General features: G+C 44.6%; 1 protein-coding gene across 9 annotated transcripts in view; it reads right to left on the bottom strand.

The window, feature by feature from the left end:
• KDM2A (lysine demethylase 2A) overlaps positions 1-27,217 on the bottom strand; it is a 240,164-nt gene that overhangs the window by 128,615 nt on the left and 84,332 nt on the right. For all 9 annotated transcript variants that reach the window (XM_073563336.1, XM_073563333.1, XM_073563331.1 and 6 more), the window contains 4 exons: positions 4,986-5,139; positions 3,605-3,720; positions 3,363-3,489; positions 2,308-2,792 (listed from right to left, as the gene is read on the bottom strand). In XM_073563336.1, coding sequence (XP_073419437.1) covers positions 2,308-2,792; positions 3,363-3,489; positions 3,605-3,720; positions 4,986-5,139 — 882 coding nt within the window. The remainder of the gene's footprint in view (positions 1-2,307; positions 2,793-3,362; positions 3,490-3,604; positions 3,721-4,985; positions 5,140-27,217) is intronic.

Raw genomic sequence — 27,217 nt, 5'->3', positions numbered from 1 at the left:
AGGTAACAATACATGAAGGTCAATGGACACAGGTGGCTGAATTGAAGGAATTGCTTCATCACCCATTTACAGGGACTAAAAAGTTATAAGCTGAGGATTTAACTCCGGCATTTTTTTAAAGGAGTGGAAGAACTTGTTGTTTTGCCTGTCCCAAAGAGGAGGTTTAATCGCAGATGGCATTGCTGCTTCAAATGAAACGGAGAGACACACAGCTATTGGAAAATAAAATTCTTCTGCCAGCTGTTTATGTGGACCCAAGTCATCATATATTGCTGGATGATCAACAGCTTACTAAAGGAAAAGAAGCTCTGATTGAGGTAGCAGTTAGGATGAGTGGGCTACAGGACGGTCAAGAGCAAGAGGACTCGGATCCTGCCAGTGCTGCTACTGCCATATCTTCATCCTTATCAGATGAGCAGTTTGATTTAGAAAAGTATTTGGACGACATGGAGTAGGCAAAGCGTTGCCGCAGGGAAAATGATTCCACTCCCATAGAAAACAGATTGACCATATTTCAGCAATATTTTTCACTTGCTCTCAAAGTAGAAGAGTTCAATCGTTCATCAAAACTGACTGTGCACAAGGCAATTCCTTTATACCCGGAAATTGTTAGAAATGTTGCCCATGTGGTTACTGCTTTGCGACCAACCCAAGTTAGTGTAGAGAGGTTGTTCTCTAGCTTTAAAATAATTAGGTCAGATTTGAGGTCATCTATAAAGGAGGATCTGATGGAGGCGATACTATTTATCAGAACAAATTCACAAATGTTATTCAGTACATTTTTGTTGAAAACTGTTTTTTTCCCCACTTACTGCAGAGTGTATAATAAATTGTAAATATGCAAAGTTTTTTGTTCTAAAGTTGTATTCCAATAAATGTTTTATGTTCTATCTAAATGGCTTGATTATTGTATCATAATAAAGATTAAAAGCCTGATGTTACCATTTTACTACAGTAAATTTATCACTTAAACATGAGCCATGTATTAGGGAGTCGGAGTCAGTCATGGGAATTGAGGAGTCGGAGTTTGGCTTACCAACTCCACAGCCCTGGTTTTAATGTGTATCGGCGGTCGTTAAGGGATTAAAACACTTGACCAAACAAAGATGAAACTTGGATCTAAAATACTGATGAAACTCGGATCAGTTTTTACATATGTGAAAACTCAAGGTTAAGTCTGCATGAGACCTTATAATGGAATGGTCTTTCAGATATCTGCTCACATACTAAAATCATTGGCTTGGCAGACTGTCTAATTTAAAAGGGGCACCAGCGTGATTTCGGACTGCCAACTGCATTGTTCGCTCGGAGGTAAGCCATTGGCAGACATGTCTGTCTGTGGCTCTATCATACAGAATACAAGAGCGCTCACTATTGTGCCCACAAGATCACAGTAGTTTATATGTATTGTACTGGCTTCCAAGAACATACTTCATAAAAAAGATGACAATAGTTCTGAAAGTAACAGTATAATTGGTTAGGGCACTACCACTGCACTCCTGGTCATCCATTGTGCAGGGAAACTGCAACACAACTCCACTGAAACTTAGCTAGCAATTAGAATTAATGGGGGTTAGCATATGAAGTTATCATACTTTCCATGTTGGAAAATCTGTTTTAAATTCTCAGTGGGACCCAAAATGAGAGAGGGTCTCATAACCTCTCAATTGCTATATTACCCTTTCTAAAATAATCATGGAAGCCCTGCAGCCAACCAGTACTCCTTATTGGGTCGCTGAAAGCTCACTTCCTTCGGTCAAAACAGACACCAAGTAAAAGTTCCATTCTAACCTCCTCCAAATGTCAGTTACCTCTGATTGAAGTGAGTGTGAAGCGGTGCAACAACGGCGCTGAATGTCTACAGGGCTCACATGACAAAACATCAAGTGGTCCACGGTGCCAACGTATTTGGGATGGTGCTGGCATCGAAGGAGAGTACAGACTGTTATTTTAGAATTGGGAATATAACAATTGAGAAGTGGTTTTTCAATGACAACCCCTTTAATGATTAGGAACAAAACATTAAAGATCAATCTAGACCTGCCGCACAGCTTTTTATTAAAAAGCTTTCTTACATTAGCCAAAAACACAATAAGTGCCAGTTCAGCACTCAGCTGTGCAAGAAAATGAGTTTTGTAATCCAAAGCAAAGAATTTTTGGAACTTTCTTGGGTCCTGAACATATGTCAAGCTTTAAAAAAGCCCACTGCACTGTTATATGCTGAAGTACACAGAGTAATAAATGTCTGCGTTTCATTAAAAATAAATCTTTAAAACCCCCCCAAAAAACATTTTAGAACACACTCACCTTGATGTCTGCGATTAGAGCATCTGGGTCATGAATGCCATCAGGAAGGCACTTCTTGTGTGGAGGAAGAGATTCAAGCTTCTTAACAAGGCAATGTAAACCTTCAATCTCAAACCATGTCAAGCAATGGGGCATACTTGGAGGTGAAGGTGGTGTAGGCAGAGATGGGGGCGGTGTAAGAGGCCTGTGTGCTGCAGGAATTCTGGACATAAGAAGCCTCTCTTCATGCCGCTGCCGTGATCTTTCCCTCTGTCGTCGTTCCCGTTCTCTCCGCCTTTGTATCTCTCTCTCCACTCTTCTTCTTTCTCTCTCTTTTTTACTCAAACCTTCTTCCTCCTCCCAGTCTTGATCTGAAGAGTCATCATACTCAGATGATGAGGATGAGGAGGGCGAGGAAGAAGAATCTGAAGAAGAAGATGATGATGATGAAGATGAAGAAGAAGATGACGGCGTTTCTGGTCTTCTCCGACCATTTAGCTCCAAATCTGAGGATAGAAAGAAATAAAACAAAATTAATCACAATGAGGTTAATTAGGTTTGGTGCCAAAGCAGACAATATGCCGCAGCCTTCTAGGGCCAAACAAAAACTTTATTATGCATCAATAAAACACAACTGAAAAAGTGTGACACCAGTTTTCTATATGAATTACCTGGTCCCTGGCATTTACCTAGTCCTGTATAAGGTCAATTCTGTGATCTAGGTTAGGTCTAGTAGCCCCACACATTTAGGCGAACTGTGCATACCATTCTAGCGAGCAATAGGCCCCCAGTATTGGGTCCCCCAGCAATTAGTGATTTATTATTAAACATGTGTATAGGTAATAAATGACAATTGTGTAAAAAACCCTTTTAATGATGTCTTCCTACAATGGTTTTGGAAAAAGTGCATTGTAATCAACAGTGACCTTTGAGCCTAAAATAGAATTCTATCCAGCATGAAGCAGAAATTTAAGTGGGTCATTAATTTTTAAAGAAAGAGCGGGCGGGCAAAAGAGACAGAGCGGGCGGGCGAAAGAGGGACCATCTATGCAGTCATTCAGTAATAAGGCTCTCACCTATACTCAGTGACTCCCTCTGGAAGTCCTTGGTGAGATGAGATCTCCTTGTCATGCAGTAAATATATCGCTCCAACACGTACCAGCACATCTCATAATAAAAAGGGTATCGAAACTTTGTGGGGACCTGATGAGGCATGTAAAAATAATGAAAAATACAAAATAAATAAGAGGTCATGTTAGTTTTTAATAAATCAGTCGTATTGATTGGATAAGTTGTACATAAATTTTCTAAGACTCACCCGTGTTCTGTCTTCAATGCTATAGATGCGCAGTTGCATTGGGATATTGAAACTGTGTAGGAAATTGCCGCCAAAAACAAGAGTATCCTGAGGAGTATACACGGCATGGATCCAACCTATAAAAACACAACATATGCTAACAGCGGGCTTATAACAAAGGAAAAAGAACAGGGACTACCAGTAAGGTCAACAGCAGCACAGACAGGTGAGCCCACTAGGATAACACTGATGTTTATGGTATAATCTCATTCTTCTGTGCATGTAGGCGTCATCTAAAATTATTTAATTTAAAAGACTCTCCACAAATATAGCCATGCAGACAAGGACAGATTAAAAAGTGAAATAAATATACCATACAATAATATTGTCCAGGCTATGCCACGTATGACCCAAAGGTAATCAATACGGTCAGCAACATCTAAGCTGAGCCTCAAACTTCTGCTTCATTGCAGGCCTAGATCATGAGGCTATCGAAAAAGAATATTAGAACACAAGGTCATGTAATGGCTGTGTCTGACCATGCAGGACCATGGTCTAATCATATCAGAGATTCTGGGCGGGAGAAGAATCAAAAGAGTTAACAGACAGGACAGCATGGGATTGCGGATTCTTTTAGGGAGGCAAAACATGTCACTGCCGGTTTTAAAATATTTGATCCCAAAGACGGAATCGTTTGTTTTCCTATGCTGTAATATCTGTATACTATTTTGCTCCCCCCCGGCCAGGCGATGCGGTATGATCAAACCATGTCCTTGCAAGGTCAATACACAGCAGGGGCACATTAATATGATTATCTCAGCACAGAAACACTTTTTTTTTTTTTTTTTTTAACACCAGTTGTGGAAGTTATTATTATTCCAAGATCTATTGATTAAAATGAACTTTCTTTGTGGAAAAAAACCCTTGTAAACCTTTGACCAAATGCATTATATACTGTAATACTGCAATAAATAGGGAAATTACTAATTTCCTATGAAGCCACATGCAAGTACCAAGATGGTAGTGTTCTGGCCTTGAGTAAGCCCCATGGACACCATGGCATGTAATCAGCATCCAGGAGCCATCTGAACCAATTAAGTGTCAGTGATTGACAGAGGTCTCTAAATGGTTAAGCAGCAGCGATCAGAAATAGCTCCAAACATGGCTGTTAGAGACAGGCAGAGATCTGTATAACACAGCTAGCACTTGCCTAGTATGAAGAGAGATCTACTCCGAAGCTGCTGCATACACCTGTACCCCAACATATATGTATATGTATGTCAGGGTGAGGGAAGTGGTTAATATCTATATCAATTACCTACTTATTATACATGTATACAGTATCTAATACAGGGCATTTATCCAACTATGAGAAAGAACATGGGGCAACAACTGATAGTACCTGAAGGGATAACAAATGTGTATCCTTGCTTTAATTCAACTCGCTGGCAGTCTGTCACTCGGTCCCCTAGGAAGATGTCTCCTTGTTTCCCAGAAAGCAGCCAATTCTCATACATTTCCAAATTCTGATCTGTAGGAGGTATCAGCCAGAAGACCTACAGGAGACAACCCATAGGAAGTGTTCACACAGTTATTCATCAATTTACACATAGATACAACAGAGGAGTATGCAAACTATCTTCTACTTATAGCTTAGTCAGAGGTTATAGCAAGACATATGGACAGTTCTCATACACCTCAGTTCTATCTTCTACCTATAGCTTAGTCAGAGGCTACACAAGACATATGGACAGTTCTCATACACTTCAGATCTATCTTCTACCTATAGCTTAGTCAGAGGCTATAACAAGACATATGGACAGTTCTCATACACTTCAGTTCTATCTTCTACCTATAGCTTAGTCAGAGGCTATAACAAGACATATGGACAGTTCTCATACACCTCAGATCTATCTTCTACCTATAGCTTAGTCAGAGGCTACACTAGACATATGGACAGTTCTCATACACCTCAGTTCTATCTTCTACCTATAGCTTAGTCAGAGGCTACACAAGACATATGGACAGTTCCCATACACCTCAGTTCTATCTTCTACCTATAGCTTAGTCAGAGGCTATAACAAGACATATGGACAGTTCTCATACACCTCAGATCTATCTTCTACCTATAGCTTAGTCAGAGGCTACACAAGACATATGGACAGTTCTCATACACCTCAGTTCTATCTTCTACCTATAGCTTAGTCAGAGGCTACACAAGACATATGGACAGTTCTCATATACCTCAGATCTATCTTCTACCTATAGCTTAGTCAGAGGCTATAACAAGACATATGGACAGTTCCCATACACCTCAGTTCTATCTTCTACCTATAGCTTAGTCAGAGGCTACACAAGACATATGGACAGTTCTCATACACCTCAGTTCTATCTTCTACCTATAGCTTAGTCAGAGGCTACACAAGACATATGGACAGTTCTCATATACCTCAGATCTATCTTCTACCTATAGCTTAGTCAGAGGCTATAACAAGACATATGGACAGTTCCCATACACCTCAGTTCTATCTTCTACCTATAGCTTAGTCAGAGGCTATAACAAGACATATGGACAGTTCCCATACACCTCAGTTCTATCTTCTACCTATAGCTTAGTCAGAGGCTATAACAAGACATATGGACAGTTATCATACACCTCAGTTCTATCTTCCATTCCAATATTTTTTATTAACAATGTTTAACATATAAATAGGGTAGATAATAGGGGAAGGGGAAGGAGAGATTAGGGGAGAGAGGGGAATACAAAAACAAAAGAGGACTACATAGTCCTAACAGGTTCTTTAACATCATATGCAAAGTAACATTCAGTTTTAATACATAGAGAATTGTAGAACACTCTAAATCAATTATTCAGGGTATAATTCCAGTCAGTTCGCCCTTTTTTTTTAGCATATTTGCTAAAATAGTCATTAGCAATTGCAAATGTTTGTTCATAAGACCTGTGTAGATTGATCTGGTCTATGATGTCAGAGAAAGTAGGTGGAATTGACTTCTTCCAATGGTAGGCTATATTTACAACCCAAAAAATTGTGGATTAGGATAGGCCTGACTGTTGGATTCATATTTTTCATCTCTAATGATAAGAGCCATTTGTGGTGTAACTTATTTTACAGCCATGGATTATATTGATCAAGTCAGAGGTTTGAGCCCACAAGGAATTAATTTTGGGACATTTCCAAAACATGTGCAGAAGACTCCTGTAGCATCCACAGTTTCTCCAGCACATGGAGGAGTTGTCTGGGTTTGTGTGTGAAAGACGGGCTGGGGTGTAGTACCACCTAGTTAGTATTTTAAAATATGACTCCTGTAACGCCATAGAGATGCTTGATACATACGTGTAAGAAATGGCGTTTTCCCCATTGCTCAGGAAGGTGGGAGATATTTAAATCTGCTTCCCATTTCAGCATATAGGAGGACTCAACTAAGTCTGTGTCTGCGTTAAACCATTTCTAGATGCTTTGGTTGCTCCAAAAGATACTGTGTTTAATGTTACTTAGATTAATAGTTGCTTCTGAGAAAAGTGGTTTGTTACGTAAGAAATTTTGAATCTGATCTTTAAGTATCAAATAGTGTAAAAATGCTGACGAGGGAAGGTTGAAATTTGTCTTTAAACTACTAAAGGTGGAAAAGTTTTTCCCGTCACACGTCCTTGATTTTTTTAATACCTTGATCCCTGGAAGCAGTCTGTACACACACCTCGTGTCTGTTGTGCTGCAAGATGCCTGGAGCAGTGTGCACGCGCACCTTACCTCATGGCTGTACGCCGTTGCTAAGTAACCATCTGTCTCTGCTTTGATTCTGCAATCCTCTCTGTATTCCTGGAGCCCCTGATCATGTGACCTTTCCTATGCTCCAGCACTGTGATTCTGCAATCCACTCCGCATTCCTGGAGCCCCTGATCATGTGACCTTTTCTATGGTTCAGCCCAGTCTGATCTAGCAACGCTCTCTATGACCCTGGAGGATCAGAACCTGAAGTCCTTCCCTGGTCCTGACCCAGAAGTGCAGGTGCTATGGTGCTATATCAGACCGCCCCTTCCTATGGTCAGGGCCTGGGTATCGTGTTGCTTCCCTGTATGGCTGCTTGGTCTGCTCGGTCGCTCCCTGTATTCTGTGCCCCTGCACTCTGCCCTGTAGTGCATCTTTGCACATGCTCCGTGCTTGTACTATGCCTCTTGTCTCGTGCCTTGTCTTGTGTTTGTCCTTTGTGCCATGTTTTGTCCGTGTCATGCTTGGACTTGTAGCCCTTACGGTGTTTCCTACTTGCCTGCTTCACCATGTCTTGCCTTTGCTATACCTTGCCTCGTGGTCCGTCCTATGTTCTCTGTCTTTGCTTGTTCTGCCTTGCTCTGACCTATGGTGCTCTGTTGTGCCTCCTGGCACACGCACCATTCCTCCTCTCTTACTTATGGTGCTCTGTAGTGCCTCCTGGCACACGCACCATTCCTCCTCTCTTACCTTTTGTGCTCTCTAGCACATTTCAGGTCTAGTCTCAAGGTTCTCCCTTGACCCGGCTCTGGGCTTCGGCCTACGCTCCACTGCTAGCTCTGTTCTCGCTCTGACCTGACTCTGTGCTTCCGCCTACGTTCTGCTCCTTGTTCCGTACCCTGTCTAGCTTTGCCTTACCTTGTTTCTTCGCGTGCCCTTTGCATGTGCCTGGTCTTCCTAGCTTCCTGCTTGTGCCTCAGCCGTGCCCGCCCTAGCCGTGCCCACCTGCTTGTGCCTCAGCCGTGCTCGTCGGTCAGTGACAGCTGTGTCGCCTGCTATGCCCCAGCTGGGTTCGCTGGAGTCTTACCCGTCTGTCTGTGCTGCAGCCCGTCCAGCTAGCCAGTGCCCAGCCATGCTCTCTGTGCTTCCTTGCACCTACGCTGTCTCTGCACTGTGCTCTCCGTGCTTATCTTAGCATGCGCAGGCCTTCGCCTGCCCTGTGGCATACCTCCCCGTGCTTCTGTAAAAGTACGCGCATGTCTAGCCATGTACCCTGTCGTGACCTCTAGCACGTACAGGTCCTAGTCTGTACCCTGACCCTGGCGTGCCCCTCTGCACGAGCAGGACTCTGCCTCTGACCCTGGCATTCCCTCTGCACGCACAGGTCTCTGCCTTGAACCATGACCCTGGCGTGCCCCTCTGCACGCGCAGGACTCTGCCTTGAACCTTGACCCTGGCGTGCCCCTCGGCACGCGCAGGACTCTGCCTTGAACCTTGACCCTGGCGTGCCCCTCGGCACGCGCAGGACTCTGCCTTGAACCTTGACCCTGGCGTGCCCCTCGGCATGCACAGGACTCCGCTTTGTACCCTGACCCTGGCGTGCCTCTCGGCACGCGCAGGACCCTATCTTGTATGTTGAACTTTGAACCCTGGCGTGTCCCCTACACACGCACCGTCCTTTGCACGTTGAACCTGGCGTGTCCCCTACACACGCACCTTGCCCTGGACCCTGGGTGTGCCCCTAGCACGCACCCTGCATGGAATCTTGCCTTGGACCTCGTCATGTTCCCTAACACGCACCATGCCTGGAGATCTGTCGTGCCTCCTTGCCTGTACCCTGGTTTGCCTGCTGGATTCCTGGAACCTGCCATCCCTGCCAGAGATCGTAAGCATGAAGACTACAGCCTGATGCCCCGATCCCTGCCAGCTGTCCGGAGTCCGATGCCATCGTGTCCTTGCCGGTAACCAGGCTTGCCTTCTAGCACGTATTATTCCATGGACCTTGGCGTGCCACGCACGCACCTTGCTGTGTTTTGCCTGTTATCACGTTTTGCACCTAATGTTATCCTGAATTTGCCTTAATGAAGATACCTTGAACTTACGTCTTGTCTTGTTTCCTGCTCGTCCATGGTCATCAGACACTCGTACCTGGTGTCTACTTGAGCCAGCGGTCTGGTGCCAGCAGTCGTGGTGGCTCACCCCCTTGGTCCTGCCCCTGACACTCCCTTGTTTAGGGGGTGGCTCCTCACAAGGTCAGCTCGCCCTAGGTGGGTGGGTGCCACGACCCAGAGGGTCCACTCTAAAGAAAAAGTCGACTCAGCGTAAGCTGACCTCGTCACAACTCCTTTGAGGGTGTCTTGATAATTGTCAATAATTTCCATCTGTTGTCTATTCCATTTGCACAACAGCATGTGAAATTGATTGTCAATCAGTGTTTCTTCCTAAGTGGACAGTTTGATTTACTTGGAGCTATATTCTGCTGTTTAAGTGTTCCCTTTATTTTTTTGAGCAGTGTATAATTCGGCATTAGTGTTTCTTGGTCTAGAGGAATCTCCATTATTTGGGGAGCGGGTAAGATCAGAATCTCTTCTGATTTTATTTCTCTATGGGCTAGCATCAGGAGAGGAGAGGAATCACTAGATTCTTCGTCGTCTTCAGAGTTCTCGTGAAGAGAATTTTAGGCCCCAGTTCACCAGTTCCTTCCTCTTAGAAGACAAGGAAAGGTCCATCTCTTCTGTGAGGTTTTTGTCGGAAGGGAGATTTGTGAATTTATGTCTTCTTTCTCTGCGTTGTTGGTTTGCGGGATTTTAAAACAGATATCCTCTTTTTGAAACTTAAGAGGGTCTCCTGTTGTTTTACCCACTAAAGGGGGTTTTACACATAGCGATATCGCTACAGCATCACCGATTTGGTGACGCAGCAGCGATATCGCTATGTGTGATACTTACCTCCGACCGGCTCCCCCGCTGTCCATCGCTGATCGCGCGACTCCATTTCTCGTTGGGCGCTTCCTGCTGGCGCCGACGAGCGACGCTGGACGCGGGCGGAGGACGTCAGGATCGCCGCGTCTGAAAGGTAAGTAATGACCACTAGATCGCTGCTGCATCGCTGGTGAGTCTGCCTGTGTGACAGCTCACTAGCGACCATTTAGCGAAGCACCAGCGATCCTGATCGTTGCCGGGATCGCTGGTGCATCGCTAAATGTAAAGGGGCCTTTAGTGAGATGGTTTGGTTTTGTTTACTTATGATTTGACGTCTCTCTTCAAGGGGGGACCTTGATTTTAGAGTACTAGTGACATTGACTAAGTTAGATTGGATACTGCATGAGTTGGAGTGACTCTCTATTGGATTTGGGAGGTTTAATCATGGATTGGGTAGTGGGTTTTGAGGCTGAGACACTGTTGCTCATTTTGAGGCAAAAATAACTGCAATTCACTAGATAACACTGAGTGGATTTAGTATATGAGGAGCCAGAAACTGGCGTACAATGAGATTACAAGGTTTAGCGAGAAGGAGCCAATAACTAGCAAACAACGAGATTACTAGGTTAACGAGACTTAGTAAAATTATTTAGAAATACAGCGAGATTAAAGCTTATGGTCAGTTATTCCATTAACAGGAGTTTGGTGTGCCAGATACCGCAGAGATACAACAGTATGTGAACAAAGAAATGAATTAAACAATATTCAGTAATAATACAATAGAGTTCCTGTAAATAAGTGGGGATGCAGTATACTTTAAATCCTGTTCAGGGTTAAAATAAAAGGTGTTCTATGGAACCAACATCTAGTGTGTTATATCCCCTTTAAGAGATACAACAAAAACCTGGGTTCCACTTAAAAGATGGCATCCCTTTAAGTAGGAGTCCCTTGGCAAATTGGGTTCTCTCTTGATGCTCACCTATAAATAATGATTGCAGGGTTGATAACTGTCCATTCCCAATGGCGGATGCTCCTGTGTTAACAGCCTTTGAGTATTCAGGGAAGCGTCCGGGGAGAGAGGCTGTTTTCTGGAAATTCGCAGGTATCAGCTGACTGTGGGTCGTTGCTCCTGAGGCAGTCTGTCACTGATTTTCAGGGTAAGGCACCACTACCCTCCTTGTCTCTAGGTGCTTTGTGGCAATCAGAATCTCCTTGAGACGTATTGTACATGTTAGGATCTTGTTTATTGAAGAGGAGCTGTGAAAAAGCTATTGTCTCGGCTGCTCGGAGTTGTCAGCCACAGTATTTATATGATGTGGTTTATGGCTCTTATTAGCAGTGATCAAACACTTTGATTGTATGAAGAGCTGCCTTTTTTCCCCCTCTGCTTCTCCGTGCTATAGAAAAGTCAAATGTCTCAAGGAGCGGATTGTAAGAGGAGCGGGGGTGCGCTATTGTACTTTGACAGCTGATGTCAGCCGCTGTGAATGGTTGTGGCTAATCTCTGTGTTGTAGACTGGAGTTTCCTCTCCTCGGTTCTTGTAGCAGACAGCAGGACCTGGGGTCTACCTTGAGAGAGCTCTCGTATAGGAGCAGGAGCTGTTATTTAACTGTTAGTTCTCTTTCTCTGCCGCTAAACTGTAATCTGCAGCTATGGTGACATCACTGCCAGTAAGCGCCTGCAGTTTCTGTGCTTCAAATTGAAAAAGCTATTGTCCCAGTTCGCGCTGTTATCAGCCACCATACACTATTTGGGGAAGTAGATATCCATCTGTGAGTAGGGACCTCTTGTGCACTGGGTCTATGCTGAGGTGCTCATAGACCGGGTTTTCAGCAATGTCTGTATTTGAAGTTTGAAAAAAGCTATTGTCCCCGTTCGTGCTGTTATCAGCCGCCTTGCGCTATTTTGATATAGCAGACCGGCCATGATAAGCGGTACTAACCGTGGTTGTTCTGGAAGCCGAGCAGCTTTCCCTCCTCCCTGTTCCCCATATGTTGTGGGGTTATGGTTCCGGTGCAGATGGAACTTTGGACTGAGATAGGGTCCGGATTTTTCAGCTGCTGTTATGGTGACACTACCAGCGGAGGGATATGTCCCGGAGCCTTTGCAGTTATTCAATGATATCTCCGGGGAGAGCCGGAATTACTTGCGGCGAGTATAGAAAAGCTGTTGCCGCGGCTTCTGTTGTCAGCCACCACGAGCGGAAAGCTATTTTCCAAGCCACTCTGTTATCAGTCGTTATTTCAGCATTTAGCTCTGGTAGTTACGGAGAATTGGAGAAATCTCACCGCATCTTCTATATCATGATATATTATCCAGAGGCTCAGAAGTATGTAGGGAGATGTGTCACAGGGTATCAAAGTCCCAGGAGACCAGTGCGGAGCACGCAGTCCGAAAATGACTTATGACAGGAATAGGGCCGTGTGCAAAACAGAGGCCAGAAGTCGCAGCTCCACTCACCTGCCGATTTTCAGAGCAAATATCTCTGTGAAAAAAAGATTACTCTGAGAAAATTTGGTTTCCAAATGTGTATTATAATGTTCCCAATAAATTAATGGTAAAAAGAGTAGAAAAAGATGCTTTTTTTGTTGCAGCATGAGTTGGGTTTGAGGTTTTATCTCAGGAGCTCCTGAATCTTGCGACTCACATCACCTGAGCCTTAGGTCACCCCCCCCCCCCCCCCCAGTTCTATCTTCTACCTATACTGTAGCTTAGTCAGAGGCTTTACAAGACATAAGGACAGATACCATACACCTCAGATCTATCTTCTACCTATAGCTTAGTCAGAGGCTACACAAGACATATGGACAGTTCCCATACACCTCAGTTCTATCTTCTACCTATAGCTTAGTCAGAGGCTACACAAGACATATGGACAGTTCCCATACACCTCAGTTCTATCTACCTATAGCTTAGTCAGAGGCTACACAAGACATATGGACAGTTCTCATATACCTCAGATCTATCTTCTACCTATAGCTTAGTCAGAGGCTACACAAGACATATGGACAGTTCCCATACACCTCAGTTCTATCTTCTACCTATAGCTTAGTCAGAGGCTACACAAGACATATGGACAGTTCTCATACACCTCAGATCTATCTTCTACCTATAGCTTAGTCAGAGGCTATAACAAGACATATGGACAGTTCTCATACACCTCAGATCTATCTTCTACCTATAGCTTAGTCAGAGGCTACACAAGACATATGGACAGTTCTCATACACCTCAGATCTATCTTCTACCTATAGCTTAGTCAGAGGCTACACAAGACATATGGACAGTTCCCATACACCTCAGATCTATCTTCTACCTATAGCTTAGTCAGAGGCTACACAAGACATATGGACAGTTCCCATACATCTCACATCTATCTTCTACCTATAGCTTAGTCAGAGGCTATAACAAGACATATGGACAGTTCTCATACACCTCAGATCTATCTTCTACCTATAGCTTAGTCAGAGGCTATAACAAGACATATGGACAGTTCGCATACATCTCAGTTCTATCTTCTACCTATAGTGAATGAGAGTTAGGCCTCGGACGGGTTTTTTCTTGTAAATTATAATCACCCTATCCTGAAATAACTAGCAGTGAGAATGAGACATTTTGCTTGTTCATACAGTAAGACTACACCACATCTTAGACACATACTGACCTTTTACAGACTATTTCCAGGAGGATTTATTAAATGAGTCTTGTGAGCCTTCACACACAAACTACCAGAGATCATTTACTATCTTTTGCATCTCATTAGACATCCATATGTTCAGTATCTTACTCTCCAGACGTTATTTATCATTGATGTCTAGTGTTGAGCATTCCGATACAGTGAATATCGGCCGATACCCGATATTTGCAGTATCGGAATTCCGATACCGAGTACCGATATTTTTTCAATATTGAATACCGGAATCGGAAGTTCCCATAATGCAATGAGCCAGTGTTGTGGCTGTGATTGGCTGCTGAAATGATGTCATCATGATGCGCGGGCTGTGCGCATCATGATGCGCGTTCTGTGCGGGCCTGCTGGGGGTTGTGTGTGTGTGCAGGCATCGTCCGATGGGACTACAAGTCCCATCGGGCTATGCCTGCTACATTGACAGTAATTGACACATTAGCCAATGATGGGACAGTAGTAGTCCCATCATCCGGCTAATGTGTTGAATGTAAAAAAAACAAAAAAAAAAAAACATACATACTACATATATACTACATACATACTTCATATATACTACATTCATACAACATACATACTACATACATACTTCATATATACTACATTCATACAACATACATACTACATACATACTACATTCATACAACATACATACTACATTCATACAACATACTGTATGTAGTGTGCATGTTGTATGAATGTAGTATGTATGTATGTATTATATATGTAGTATGTATGGTCTTTTTTTTTTTTTTTTTTACATTCAACACATTAGCCGGATGATGGGACTACTACTGTCCCATCATTGGCTAATGTGTCAATCACTGTCATTGTAGCAGGCATAGCCCGATGGGACTTGTAGTCCCATCGGATGATGCCTGCACACACACACAACCCCCGGCAGGCCCGCACAGACCCCGCCCGCACACACAGACACGCACAGTATCCGCCCACGCACCGTCCACACTCTTCCCCCCTCCCGAACTGGATGTGCAAGTAAAGAAAGGGGTTTTTTTTTTTTTTTATTCCGATATTTCTGTCCCATTAACTTGCATGGGTTTCCGGTATCGTAATCGGCGATACCCGATACTTTTTGGGTATCGGTCCGATCCAATCCAATCCGACATTTCCCAATATCGGAAAGTATCGCTCAACACTACTGATGACATCCTTTACCTGAGAGTCCACTTTATGATACATTTTGGACAGATTCTTTAGACCTATCTGCTGATTATATGTGTAGACATTACCTCAAGTGAACCTACCCTATTAGATGAGGGCCTGTATAAAGGCCCCGTCACACTAAACGATGCACCAGCGATCCCGACAACGATATGACCTTGTCAGGATCGCTGGTGCCTCGCTGCATGATCGCTGGTGAGCTGCCAAACAGGCAGCTTCACCAGCGATCAGGATCAGCTAGGACGCTGGTATCCAAGGTAAACATCGGGCAACCAAGCGCACGCGTCACCCAGCCACCCGCTGTGCACCTCGGACACCAGCTCCCAGCGCGAGCACGCAGGTATCCAAGGTACACAGCGGGCAACCAAGCGATGCGCGCGCCCAGCCACCCGACATTTATCCTCGACACCAGCTCCCAGCGTCTGCTTACAGTGCTGGGAGCTCGCTTATAGTCAGCGATGCGCGCTGGCCAGCGGGAGACCAACGATCAAAAAGTGGCCCAGGACATTGCTGCACGATCAGCGATACCCGGCGGGGGGGCTGGTCACTGATGCGTGCCACACACAGCATGATCGCTGTTGCGTCACAAAATCAGCGATCTCACTGTGTGTGACGGTGCCTTAACTGACATTTTTTAATGAAGTAATACTATACAGCAGTGGGTGATCTTTTAATACAGGTAGAATTCAACATGACCGTATTTTTTGGACCATAAGACGCACTTTTTTCCCCAAAAATTTTGGGGGAAGTGGGGGGTGCGTCTTATGGTCGCAATATACTTACATCCGTCCATGGCTGGTGCGTGTGCCGCGGGGCTCTGTGGTGCGGTGGTGGCAGCGGGCTGTGCCCCGGTGCAGGGGTAGCGGCTGTCTGTGCTCCGTTGGGGGGCTCCGCCGGCATTTCCTCGAAGCCCGGAGGCCCCCGCACATCTGTTGCTGGCTGCTGCCATGTTGCGGGGGCCTCCAGGAACATGGACGCTGGGAAGATGGCCGCCGGTCCGGGGACGGCGTCTGAGGGACGAGATCTCGTTGCCGAGATTTGAATCTCGTCTTCCGAGATCTTGGGACGAGATATGAACCTGCGCATGCGCCTTCCCCGGACCGGCGGCCATCTACCCGGCGTCCATGATCCCGGAGGCCACCGCAACATGGCAGCAGCCAGCAACTGATGTGCCCATGCACCGTAGCACAGCCCGCCGCCACCCTCACCCCACAGAGCCCACCTGCCCCAGCCCAGCCCAGCTGCCCCAGCACAGCTACCCCAGCACAGAGCCACCGCCACCGCACCAGCCTGGAGCACTGAATGACCACTGTGACCACTCCTCCACCTGTCCCGGATCCCTTCCCAGGTAAGCTGAATTGGGACTGTAAGACGGACCCCCATTTGACACATTTTTTTCCCTATTTTCCTTCTGAAAATTGGGGTGCGTCTTATGGTCCGGTTCGTCTTATAGTCCGAAAAATACGGTAATTATATAGTTTAGTCAGAGTCTATACAAGACATGTGGACAGTTCTCATACACCTCAGATCTATCTTCTACCTATAGCTTAGTCAGAGGCTACACAAGACATAGGGACAGTTCTCATACACCTCTGTTGTGAATTCTCTTGATCTGACTTCTGAGTCGGGGTTCCCTCTGGTGGTTACTGCAGGTAGTGGAGCTGGCCGAGTTGACAGAAGTTTGCCAACTGACGACGATGATTGAAAATTAGGGGTCACTGACTAGGAGGATATAAGTGAGCAGGCTTCCCTCAGTTGCTGCTGGTGATTTGTTTCTTCCTGTGCATTTTGAGGTCTGCCGTCTCTTGCCTGATCCTGCACTTTTCAGTTAAGTTGTTCATTTGATAATCCTTTGCATCTAATCTGGTTTTTCCTCTTTTTGGCTTGCTGTGAGGGTTCAGTGTGCTCACTGCTTGGGCAGTGCTGGACCCCGCTCCATGTTACAGCTTGTGTTAGTATGTTCAGTCCCCTGTTATATTAGTCTCTTTTGCTTTGCTGCCAGTTCACACCAGATATAGCACAGCCGGAGAACTAACTAAGCTTAAAGCAAGAAAGGTGATCTCTAAAATGCCCCAGAGTAGAGCCTCAAAGAAATAGATAGCCCCCAAACATATACTGTCGGTGAGACCAGATGAGGGACAAACACAGGCAGAAAATAGACTGAGCAAATCATGGGGCCCAAACTGTCTAGATAGGATAGGAAAGGAAAGACACTGTCTGCAGTCACGCAAAACCCTAAAAAATCCAACACGTCTGATGTACAAAAAAACACTGAGGTCTCACGATCTGTCCCCCACTATATCGGCATTCTGATGTAAACTGGCAGCAAAGCAAAAGAGACTAATATAATAGGGGACTGAACAAACTGACACAAGCTGTAACATATGGAGCGGGGTCCAGCACAGCCCCAACAGGGAGTACGCTGAACCCGCACAGCAAAGCAGAAAGAGGCAAAACCAGATCAGAAGCAAAGGATTAGCAAATGAACAACTTAGCTGAAAAATGCAGAATCAGGTAGCAGACAGCAGACCTCAAATTGCACAGGAAGAACTAATCACCAGCAACAATTGAGGGCAGCCTGCTCACTTAAATACTCCTAATCAGTAACCCCAGATTTCCAATCATCATAGTCAGGTGGCAGACCTCTGTCAATCCGGCCAGCTCCACTACCCACAGTAACCACCAGAGGGAGCCCTGACTCAGAAGTAAGAGAATTCACAACATCTCATGGTCCTGCTCTCTTTTGGACAGCACGTGTTGTTCTTTAATCAGATTTTCAGATGGGCTCTCTTGCCCACCCATGCTCTGCCTCTTCAGAGCTCCACCTGTTCCTGCATTTGCCTCTATGGTCTCTGCGGGTCTACTACAGGTCTGTTTTAATTCCAGCTCATCACCAACTCCCTCTGTGCTGGGGTTTCTCCGAAATAAAGTGACGTCCTTACAACACACTCTTTCCCTTGCGTTCGAGTCACAGTCTGAATTGGAGTCACCCCCACTCACCCTGTCATCCTGGAATAGCAAATTCCCACTCAAACAGGTGTCGCACCCCTTTCCTGGAGGTACCCCGTTTCCCAGGGTCACACGTTTGGTCACCCCAGCTAAGTCCCCGAGTTGGTCAGACCCACACTTTCTCCTGGTCACCCGAAACTCTGGACTATCGACCTTAGGGGGTGCGCCACCTCCTCCTTTGAGCCACCCCACACTTCATCAACTTCCCATGCATCTTCAAACACAAAGTCCCGGTCCCTCTCAAAGGAGTACAATAAGTTCGGTGTTATACCGCCATCATGGCACTCGACACTTTTGAACATATCTATGATCACTCTGTCCACTGTATAGTCCACAGTGACCCCATGGATGCAACGAACCATGACCTTTTTCTCGGTCAGACAGAGAATGAGAGGCGTTCCTGTCAGAGTCACCTAACTCTTTGATTCCAGCCGTCCAGAGACTCCTTTACGGTGTAGCATCACGGTACACACCTGCGGCTTGTCGGCAAACGGAAAGTCTATGCCGCACTCAGAATAAGTCAGACACAAACACCGCTGTTTCCCAGACATGACCACTGAGGTAACCAGTGTCGCCCCTTTTGAAAGCTCTGTCCCTTTTTGAGCCACTATCCCCTTTTGGGACTCCACCCCTTTTAGGGCTATCACCCCCTTTCGGGATTTCCCCATGTCCCCTTTAGAGGCCTGTACATAGCAGTCTGTCTGCTCCAACAGTACCACGGTACACTTAGGTCTTTCTGGGCTTGTACTGGCCCTTTAAGAGGTCGCCCGCCCTGGATTTCTGATGTCCTTATGGCACATCACCAGCTCCTACTGGCACTGCCACAGCTCCTGCTATAGCCACAAACCACCGGCACCTCCGGCTATCGCTCACAAGCCACTGCTGCTGCCACTTCAGAACCTCTTGCTGCAACTTGCAACTGCAGCTCCCGCAAGTCCCTACATGGCTCCGCATCACAGACTTCATGGACCCGCCCGATCCACAGCCAGATGCTTGTCACCTTCGTGGCCCAGCCGAGCCACAACAAGCTGTCTTGGAAAAAAGAAAAAAAACTTTGTGGCCCCGCTGAGCCACAACAATCACCTTCAGCTTTATAGAGCAAAAAAAAAACCAAAACAGTCTCTCACTGACCCCGGTCAGCACAACACGGACTCCTGTCCGTTACACCTTCGGCTCTATATAATAACCACAGTCTCTTACTGAGCCCAGTCAGCACAAATCGGACTCCTGTCCGTTACCTGTTGGCGTCAGCCACATAGGATCCCAGGTACCTCTTTTCCTAAGAGTCACCCTATAGCCACTTCTTACACAGTCTTTCACTGACCCGGGTCAGCATACCACAGACTCCTGTCTGTTACCTGTTGGTGACTGCCACACAGGTTCCCGGATGCCTTTTCTTCTCAGGGGTATGCCACAAATATCAACACACAGTCTCTTTCTGACCCCGGGCAGCATAACACGGACTCCGTTCCGTTACCTGTTGGCCACGCAGGTTCTCAGATCCCTCATCTGTAGAGGCATCTCAAAAATAGCTCTCACTGACCCCGGTCAGTATTACTCACGTTTGTCAGACCATACGCTCTCCTGGCTCAGAGTCGCCAGCACTGCCACATGTGCTTCTTGGACCGTTGCCCGCAGTCTAGCACCAATTGTAACGATTGTACTCACTCAGCTGCGTAGGAGGATACAGGAGGCACATTCTCTTCAATGTTCATGTAGGTTTATTTGCTCCATAAACCATGAAATCCACAACAGAAAGGTAAATAGTCTTTAAGCAATACAAAACAGTCCTTGGCTGGGCTTTGTTCCCTCAGGCCTTGTGCACACACAGGCCAGGGGCAATGTCCAGCCCGGAGGCTCCGTCTTGAGCCGTACACACAGGAGGGCTTCTCCTTCCAAGTCACTTCGGCCTGGATACACGGAAGTCTGTGCACACTGCCAGACTCTCAAACACTCACTCACATGTGCTACACACCTTCCTTAGATAGCTGTAACCACGCCCAGTTACCTATCAAATGGCTAGTCACATGATGATGACCTCATCATAGGTCCTCAAAATTCACAACCACACATATCTTCAGGACAAACTGGGTACAGTGAGCCCCCCTCACCACGGAGCAAGATAAATGGGTAGCCAGACCCTCCCATCTCTCATAGCTACCCGCAACCCGGACCCAGGTGCACTAAATGACATTAGTGCTCACGTGCACTAAAGATAAAATACTCGGGGTTGCATCGCAGGGAGCATCCAACCCTGTGACAAATTCCTCCCAGTAACCATGCGACCACCAGTCACACCACATGCTTCAGAGTCTTTTAGTCGCTGTTCCATCTTATCGTCCTCCCTCGAGGTCACCAGTTTAATATAAGAAATTGTAGAAGATAAACATCCTCTCAAATACGCCTTAAGGGCATCCCAAAATAGGTTAATATTCTGGGGTTCAGGGTGGGACGCAATAAAACAGTTTAGATGATCTATAGTTCTATCAGTAGGACCTATTAATTTCAGCCAGAATGGATTTTGCTACCAGAATGTACTATATTTTGATTGGCCAAAATTAAGTCTAAGTATAATTGGACTATGATCTGAGACCCCCCCCCTTGGACCATGTTCTATACCATCTACCCACATTGCTAAACCACTGGAACCGAAAATGTAGTCTATACGAGACAAGGTACGTCTAGTGGACGAATGAAAAGTATACCCCCTTGCCTGAGGATGACGCATCCTCCATAAATCCAGCGAACCACTGCCCCCCATGAACGAGCAGAGGAATACGAGGAGGGAGAAGAAATATACTACGCAACCAGTCTAAGCCCCTCCAAAAAAAATGCCCAGACCGTAAGAATATTTAACCTATCTAGTCATGTTCTCGACAAAGATGAAACATCCTTACTCAGCAAAGGGTTAAATTTCTGTCCTTCCCAAAAAGCAAGTAAATTCCATCTTTTTTGGATCTTAACCCCCAAGGGTGGTTTGCACGTTCATGACAGGGCCAATTTTTACAATTCTGACCACTGTCCCTTTATGAGGTAATAACTCAAACGCTTCCATGGATCCCAGTGATTCTGACATTGTTTTCTCGTGACATATTGTACTTCATGTTAGTGGTAAAATTTCATTCAAATAACTTGCGTTTATTTGTGAAAAAAACGGAAATTTGGCAAAAATTGGACTGCAAAAGTTATTGTGCAATTTCTCCTGAGTATGCTGATAACTGATATGTGGGGGGGGAACCACTGTTTCGGCACATGGCAGAGCTAGGCTAGTTTCACATTAGCGTTTTTTTGCGCAGCGCATCAGGGGCATAAAAAAACGCAAAGAAAAACGCAAAACAAACGCGCATTTTTTAACATGCGCACGCTGATGCGTCAAAAAACGCAGCGTTGCTTGCGTTTTACATGCGTTTTTGCATGCGTTTGGGTTTTTTATGCACATGCGTTTTTAGGTGTGACATTTTTTCCATTGTCTAGAGAACATTCTAGACTTGTTTACCTCAAAAACACATGCACAAAAAAACGCAAGCGTGCGCAAGACCATACGCATGCATGCGTTCCCATAGACTTCAATGTGTTGTTTTTGCGCATTCCGTGTGCAAGCGTGCGCATGCGTTTTTTTGACGAGACAGGGCGGACCAAAAAATGCAAAATGTTGCGTCTGGTGCGAAAGACAAAAAAACGCATCCGCACGAAAACGCACGTGTGCGCAAGACCATGCGCACGTCATGTTAAACATAGGTGCGCAGTGCGCATGGGTGCGCACGATGCGCTGCGCACAAAAGCGCTAATGTGAAACCAGCCTAAGGGAAGGAGAGCCGTTTGACTTTTTCAATGCTAAATTGGCTGGAATTCAGATTGGACGCCATGTCACGTTTGGAGAGCCCCTGATGTGCCTAAACTGTGGAAAACCCCACAAGTGACCCCATTTTGGAAACTAGACCCCCCCCCCCAAGGAACTTATCTAGATATGTGGTGAGAACTTTGAACCAACAAGGGCTTCACAGAAATTTATAACGTACAGCCGTACAATTAAAAAAATCATATTTTTTCCACAAAAATGATCTTTTCACCCTCAATTTTTTTTTCCAAGGGTAACAGGACCCCAAAAGTTATTGTGCAATTTGTCCTGAGTACGCTGATACCCCATATGTGGGGGTAAACCACTATTTGGGCGCATGGCAGAGCTCGGAAGGGAAGCAGCGCCATTTGACTTTTATGGCTGGAATTGAGATTGGACGCCATGTCACGTTTGGAAAGCCCCTGATGTGCCAAAACAATGGAAACCCCCCACAATGCCAATTTGAAAACTAGACTCCCCCAAGGAACTTATCTAGATGTGTGGAGAGAACTTTGAAAGCTCCCAGGGCTTCACAAGAGTTTATAACGCCCGGGCGTGAAAATAAAAAAAAATCTTATTTTTAACACAAACATGATCTTTTAGTCCCCAATTTTTTTTATTCTCCCAAGGGTAACAGGAGAAATTAGACCCCAAAAGTTGTTGTCCAATTTGTCCTGAGTACGCTGATACCCCCATATGTGGGAGAAAACTACCGTATGGGCACACGTCGGGGCTCGGAAGGGAAGTAGTGACGTTTTGGAATGCAGACTTTGATGGAATGGTCTGCGGGTGTCATGTTGCCTTTGGAGAGCCCCTGATGTACCTAAACAGTGGAAACCCCCCACAAGTGAACCCATTTTGGAAACTAGACCCCCTAAGGAACTTATCTAGATGTGTGGTGAGCACTTTGAACCCCCAAGGACACCACAGAAGTTTATAACGCCCGGGCGTGAAAATAAAAAAAATCATTTTTTTCCACAAAAATGATGTTTTTGCCCCCATTTTTTAATTTTCCTAAGGGTAACAGGAAAAATTGGACCCCAAAAGTTGTTTTACAATTTGTCCTGAGTAGGCTGATAAAACACTGTTTGGGCACATAGTAGAGCTTGGAAGGGAAGGAGCACTGTTTGACTTTTTCAACACAGAATTGGCTGGAGATCAGACGCCATGTTGCGTTTGGGCACATCAGGTGCTCTCCAAACAGTGGAAACCCCCCAATTCTAACTCCAACCCTAACTCCAACACACCCTTAACCCTAATCTCAGCCCTAAACCCTAATGGGAAAAAGGAAATAAATACATTTTTTTAATTTTATTATTTTTCCCTAACTAAGGGGGTGATAACGGGGGGTTTGATTTACTATATAAGGCGGGTTTTTGTGTTTGGCAGCTGTCACACGCTAATAGACGCTTTTTATTGTAAAAATAGTTTTTGCATCACCACATTTTGAGAGCTATAATTTTTTCATGTTTTGACCCACCGAGTCATGTGAGGTCTTTTTTTTTGCGGGACGAGTTGACGTTTTTATTGGTCCAATTTTCGGGCAAGTGACAATTTTTGATCGCTTTTTATTCCGATTTTTGGGACGCAGAATGAACAAAAACCAGCATTTCAAGAATTTCTTTTGGGGGGTGCGTTTACACCGTTCCGCGTGCGGTAAAATTGATAAGGCAGTTTTATTCTTTGGGTCAGTACGATTACAGCAGTACCTCATTTATGTCTTTTTTTATGTTTTGGCGCTTTTATGCAATAAAAACAATTTTATATAAAAAAAATTTTTGCATCGCTTTATTCTGCGAGCTATAACTTTATTTTTTCACTGATGACGCTGTATAGTGGCTCGTTTTTTGCGGGACAAGATGACGTTTTCAGCGGTACCATGGTTATTTACATCCGTCTTTTTGATCGCGCGTTATTGCACTTTTTGTTCGGCGGTATGATAATAAAGCATTATTTTTTGCTTCGTTTTTTATTTTTATTTTTTAAGGGGTTCGCTAAAGGGGTTAACTACTGAGACAGTTTTATAGGGCGGGTCATTACGGACGCGGCGATACTAAATATGTGTACTTTAAATTGCTTTTTTTTTTTTATTTCCAAAAAATAAATTTATTAGGGAATATTTTTATTTTAAATTTATTTAGCGATTTTTTATAAATTATTTTTACACTTTTTTTTTACTTTATTACAATGTCCCAGGGGGGACATAACTGTCATGTGACAGATCGCTGATCTGTCACATCACAGATCAGCGATCTGTCACAGGTAGTGCTGCAGGCTTCCTCATGCCGGCACATTGCAGGAATGAGGAAGCCGCCTCCCTGCAGGTCCCCGAAGGTTCCCGCCGCCATTTTGGATCAGGGGACCTACAGGGAAGGAGGCCCCCGCCGCAGCGCTGCACATTGCGCTGCTGCGGGGGTCTCAGGGAAGCACGGAGGGAGCCCCCTCCCTGCCGATACTTCCCTAAACCCCGGTACACTGCGATCGTGTTTGATCGCAGTGTGCCAGGGCTTAACGTTTCGGGGGCAGTCCGTGACCGCCCCTGACACATAGTGCCAGGTGTACACAAACCAGAAGTATTCAGCTCACCCCTCTTCACTCCTGATCACACCTCCGACGCAGGGAAACACCCTGACCCGGGTGTATAGTGCATGCACAACATAAAGAAGGATTTTTCCAGCGTCTCCAGGAGCTAAAATAATAATTGCTTTATTGAGAATATAAAATCTTCATACCATCAGGTAAAAACGACATAAAGAGGCGTATGGAGGGGAGCAATTTCCTACGCGTTTCACTCTGAAAGGGCTTAATCATGGAATTTCCATGATTAAGCCCTTTCAGGGTGAAACGCGTAGGAAATTGCTCCGCTCCATATGCCTCTTTATGTCGTTTTTACCTGATGGTATGAAGATTTTATATTCTCAATAAAGCAATTATTATTTTAGCTCCTGGAGACGCTGGAAAAATCCTTCTTTATGTTGTGCATAGTGCCAGGTGTCAGCTGTGATAATCAGCTGACAACCGGCCGCATCAGCGGCGCTCACCACGTGAGCGCCGCTGATCGCTATGATGTACTATCCCGTCCATGGGCATAGTGCCCCAGGTCCCATGGACGGGATAGTACATCAGATGGCAGAAAGGGGTTAATAAATTCATTCGCAAATTAACTATAAACAGACAATTTTCAAATTCAGAACACTAAACAAATAAAAAAAAAAAAAAGGGGATTCCAAAATCACTGAATGTGACCCATATAAACACCAAGATGTAGCTCCAACATCACCGTTTTATCCATTACATCATAAAGGTCACCATGTTGGAACCTTTTATTCTTTAGTGATGGAGGAGTTTGAGGATATCAATAAAAATTTTGATAATTTGACGAGAAAAGAGATATTCAAACGGCTACAAACGAATAACAAAATTGTTATAAGACAAGCAGATAAAGGAGGGGGAGTAGTAAGGCAGAATGTGGATGATTATATTCAAGAGGCAAAAAATATTCTATCAGATACCAAATACTACAAAGTGATCTCCAATGATCCCTCAAAAGAATTTGAAAAGGAGTACTCTTTGCTCATCAATGAAGAATATAGAGACAAAATAATAAATAAAAAAGAGAAGCGTTTTCTCACCAACACTTGCCCTAATCAAGCCATATTCTATCACCTACCTAAAATTCAGAAAAATACAAAAAACCCTCCAGGACGTCCTATCATCTCAGGGATAGGGTCACTCACAAGTACATTGTCTCACGTCATTGATTTGTACCTACAATGCCATGTCACCACATTGCCTTCTTATTTGAGAGATTCAACAATTGATCCTAGAAACCAGAGATCTTATCTGGGACAATGAATCTCTCTTTTTAACCCTTGATGTATCAGCCCTGTGCTCTATATTGAGCACAAGCTGGGTCTGGATGCAGTTGATTTTTATTTTCCAGGGACCCCTCCATTCCCTTTAAACAAAAGACCTTTTTATTAAATGGTTTAAAATTCATTCTGAAACACAATCTATTCATGTCCCAGAACACACAGTATTTACAGCAGTTCGGGACCGCAATGGGGACTCGGGCAGCCCAAACTTGTTTATGGGGAGGTTTGAGTCCCTATCGACGATTGGATCCCATAAATACGGTAATAATATCAAATATTATCGACGTTTTATAGATAATCTGTTCCTCATCTGGTGTGGTACGGAACAGGAGGTGTCCCTCTTTGTTGAAGAACTCAACAGCAACAATTGGGGGCTCTCATCCACTGCAAATATTTCCAAGGAAAGTATCATCTTCCTGGATTTAGAACTATACCATTAAGATAATCAAATCAAAAGCCGAACTCATTTTAAACCAGTTGACACTAATGGCTTCTTGGATTTTTTTAGTTCACTCTACTGTAAATGGAAGACAAATATTCTATCCAGTCAATTGCGTTGTATTAGACGCAACTGTACGTCCAATACAGATTACGTACAACAATCACAGGTTTTACTTCCTAGGTTTAAAGAAAAAAGGTATCCAAAACCATTAGTACATGCAGCATATCAGCGCAATCTTACTCTCACACAGGATGATTGCTTGAAAAAAACATTCCTCAAAACATGATGCTAGGGATAGCACAGCAAAGTGGAAATATAGCTTCATTACCACCTACAATAGAAGCCACCAATCCATCCGCTGCATTCTTGAAAAATATTGATACTTACTAAGGAAAGACCCAATACTCAAGGATCTTATCCCAAAGAGACAAAATATTGCCTTTAGAAGAGGTAGAACGATTAAAAGTTATATAGCACCTATTTACACCCCCCCCCCCCCCAAAAAAAAGAAAAACAATATCAATAAATGTGCCATCTGTCCAAAAAATGAGGAAAAAGGAATTTTTAAATGTGGAAAAAAACGTTGTGACTGTTGTAAAATTATAGATCATGGTAAGAAAAATGTAAACATAAAAAACAGAAATACCACATACAATTTTACCCAAGAATTAACCTATGGTCCTGATTTTGTTGTGTATGTGGTGACCGGTGTGTGTGGACTTTTATATGTCGGCCGCACTACACAGTCACTACGAAATCGTATGAATGGTCATAGACAATGTAAAAATAGGGGTTTTAAAACAAAGTTTATCTAAGCACATCACTCTTAAACATAACAAAAACATTGAATGTATAAAGGTCACGCCAATAGAACAAATACCTGCAGCAATGAGAAACAGAAAAGCAGCTCTTAATGCCAAAGAGTCCTATTGGATATACAGACTGGGCAGTCTGT

Source organism: Dendrobates tinctorius, unplaced genomic scaffold (genome assembly GCF_039654945.1).
Source record: "Dendrobates tinctorius isolate UK_male_01 unplaced genomic scaffold, ASM3965494v1 ptg000387l, whole genome shotgun sequence".
In the NCBI taxonomy this organism is placed as follows: domain Eukaryota; kingdom Metazoa; phylum Chordata; class Amphibia; order Anura; family Dendrobatidae; genus Dendrobates; species Dendrobates tinctorius.
Note: the sequence above shows the minus strand (reverse complement) of the source record. Positions and strands in the feature narration are given on the sequence as shown.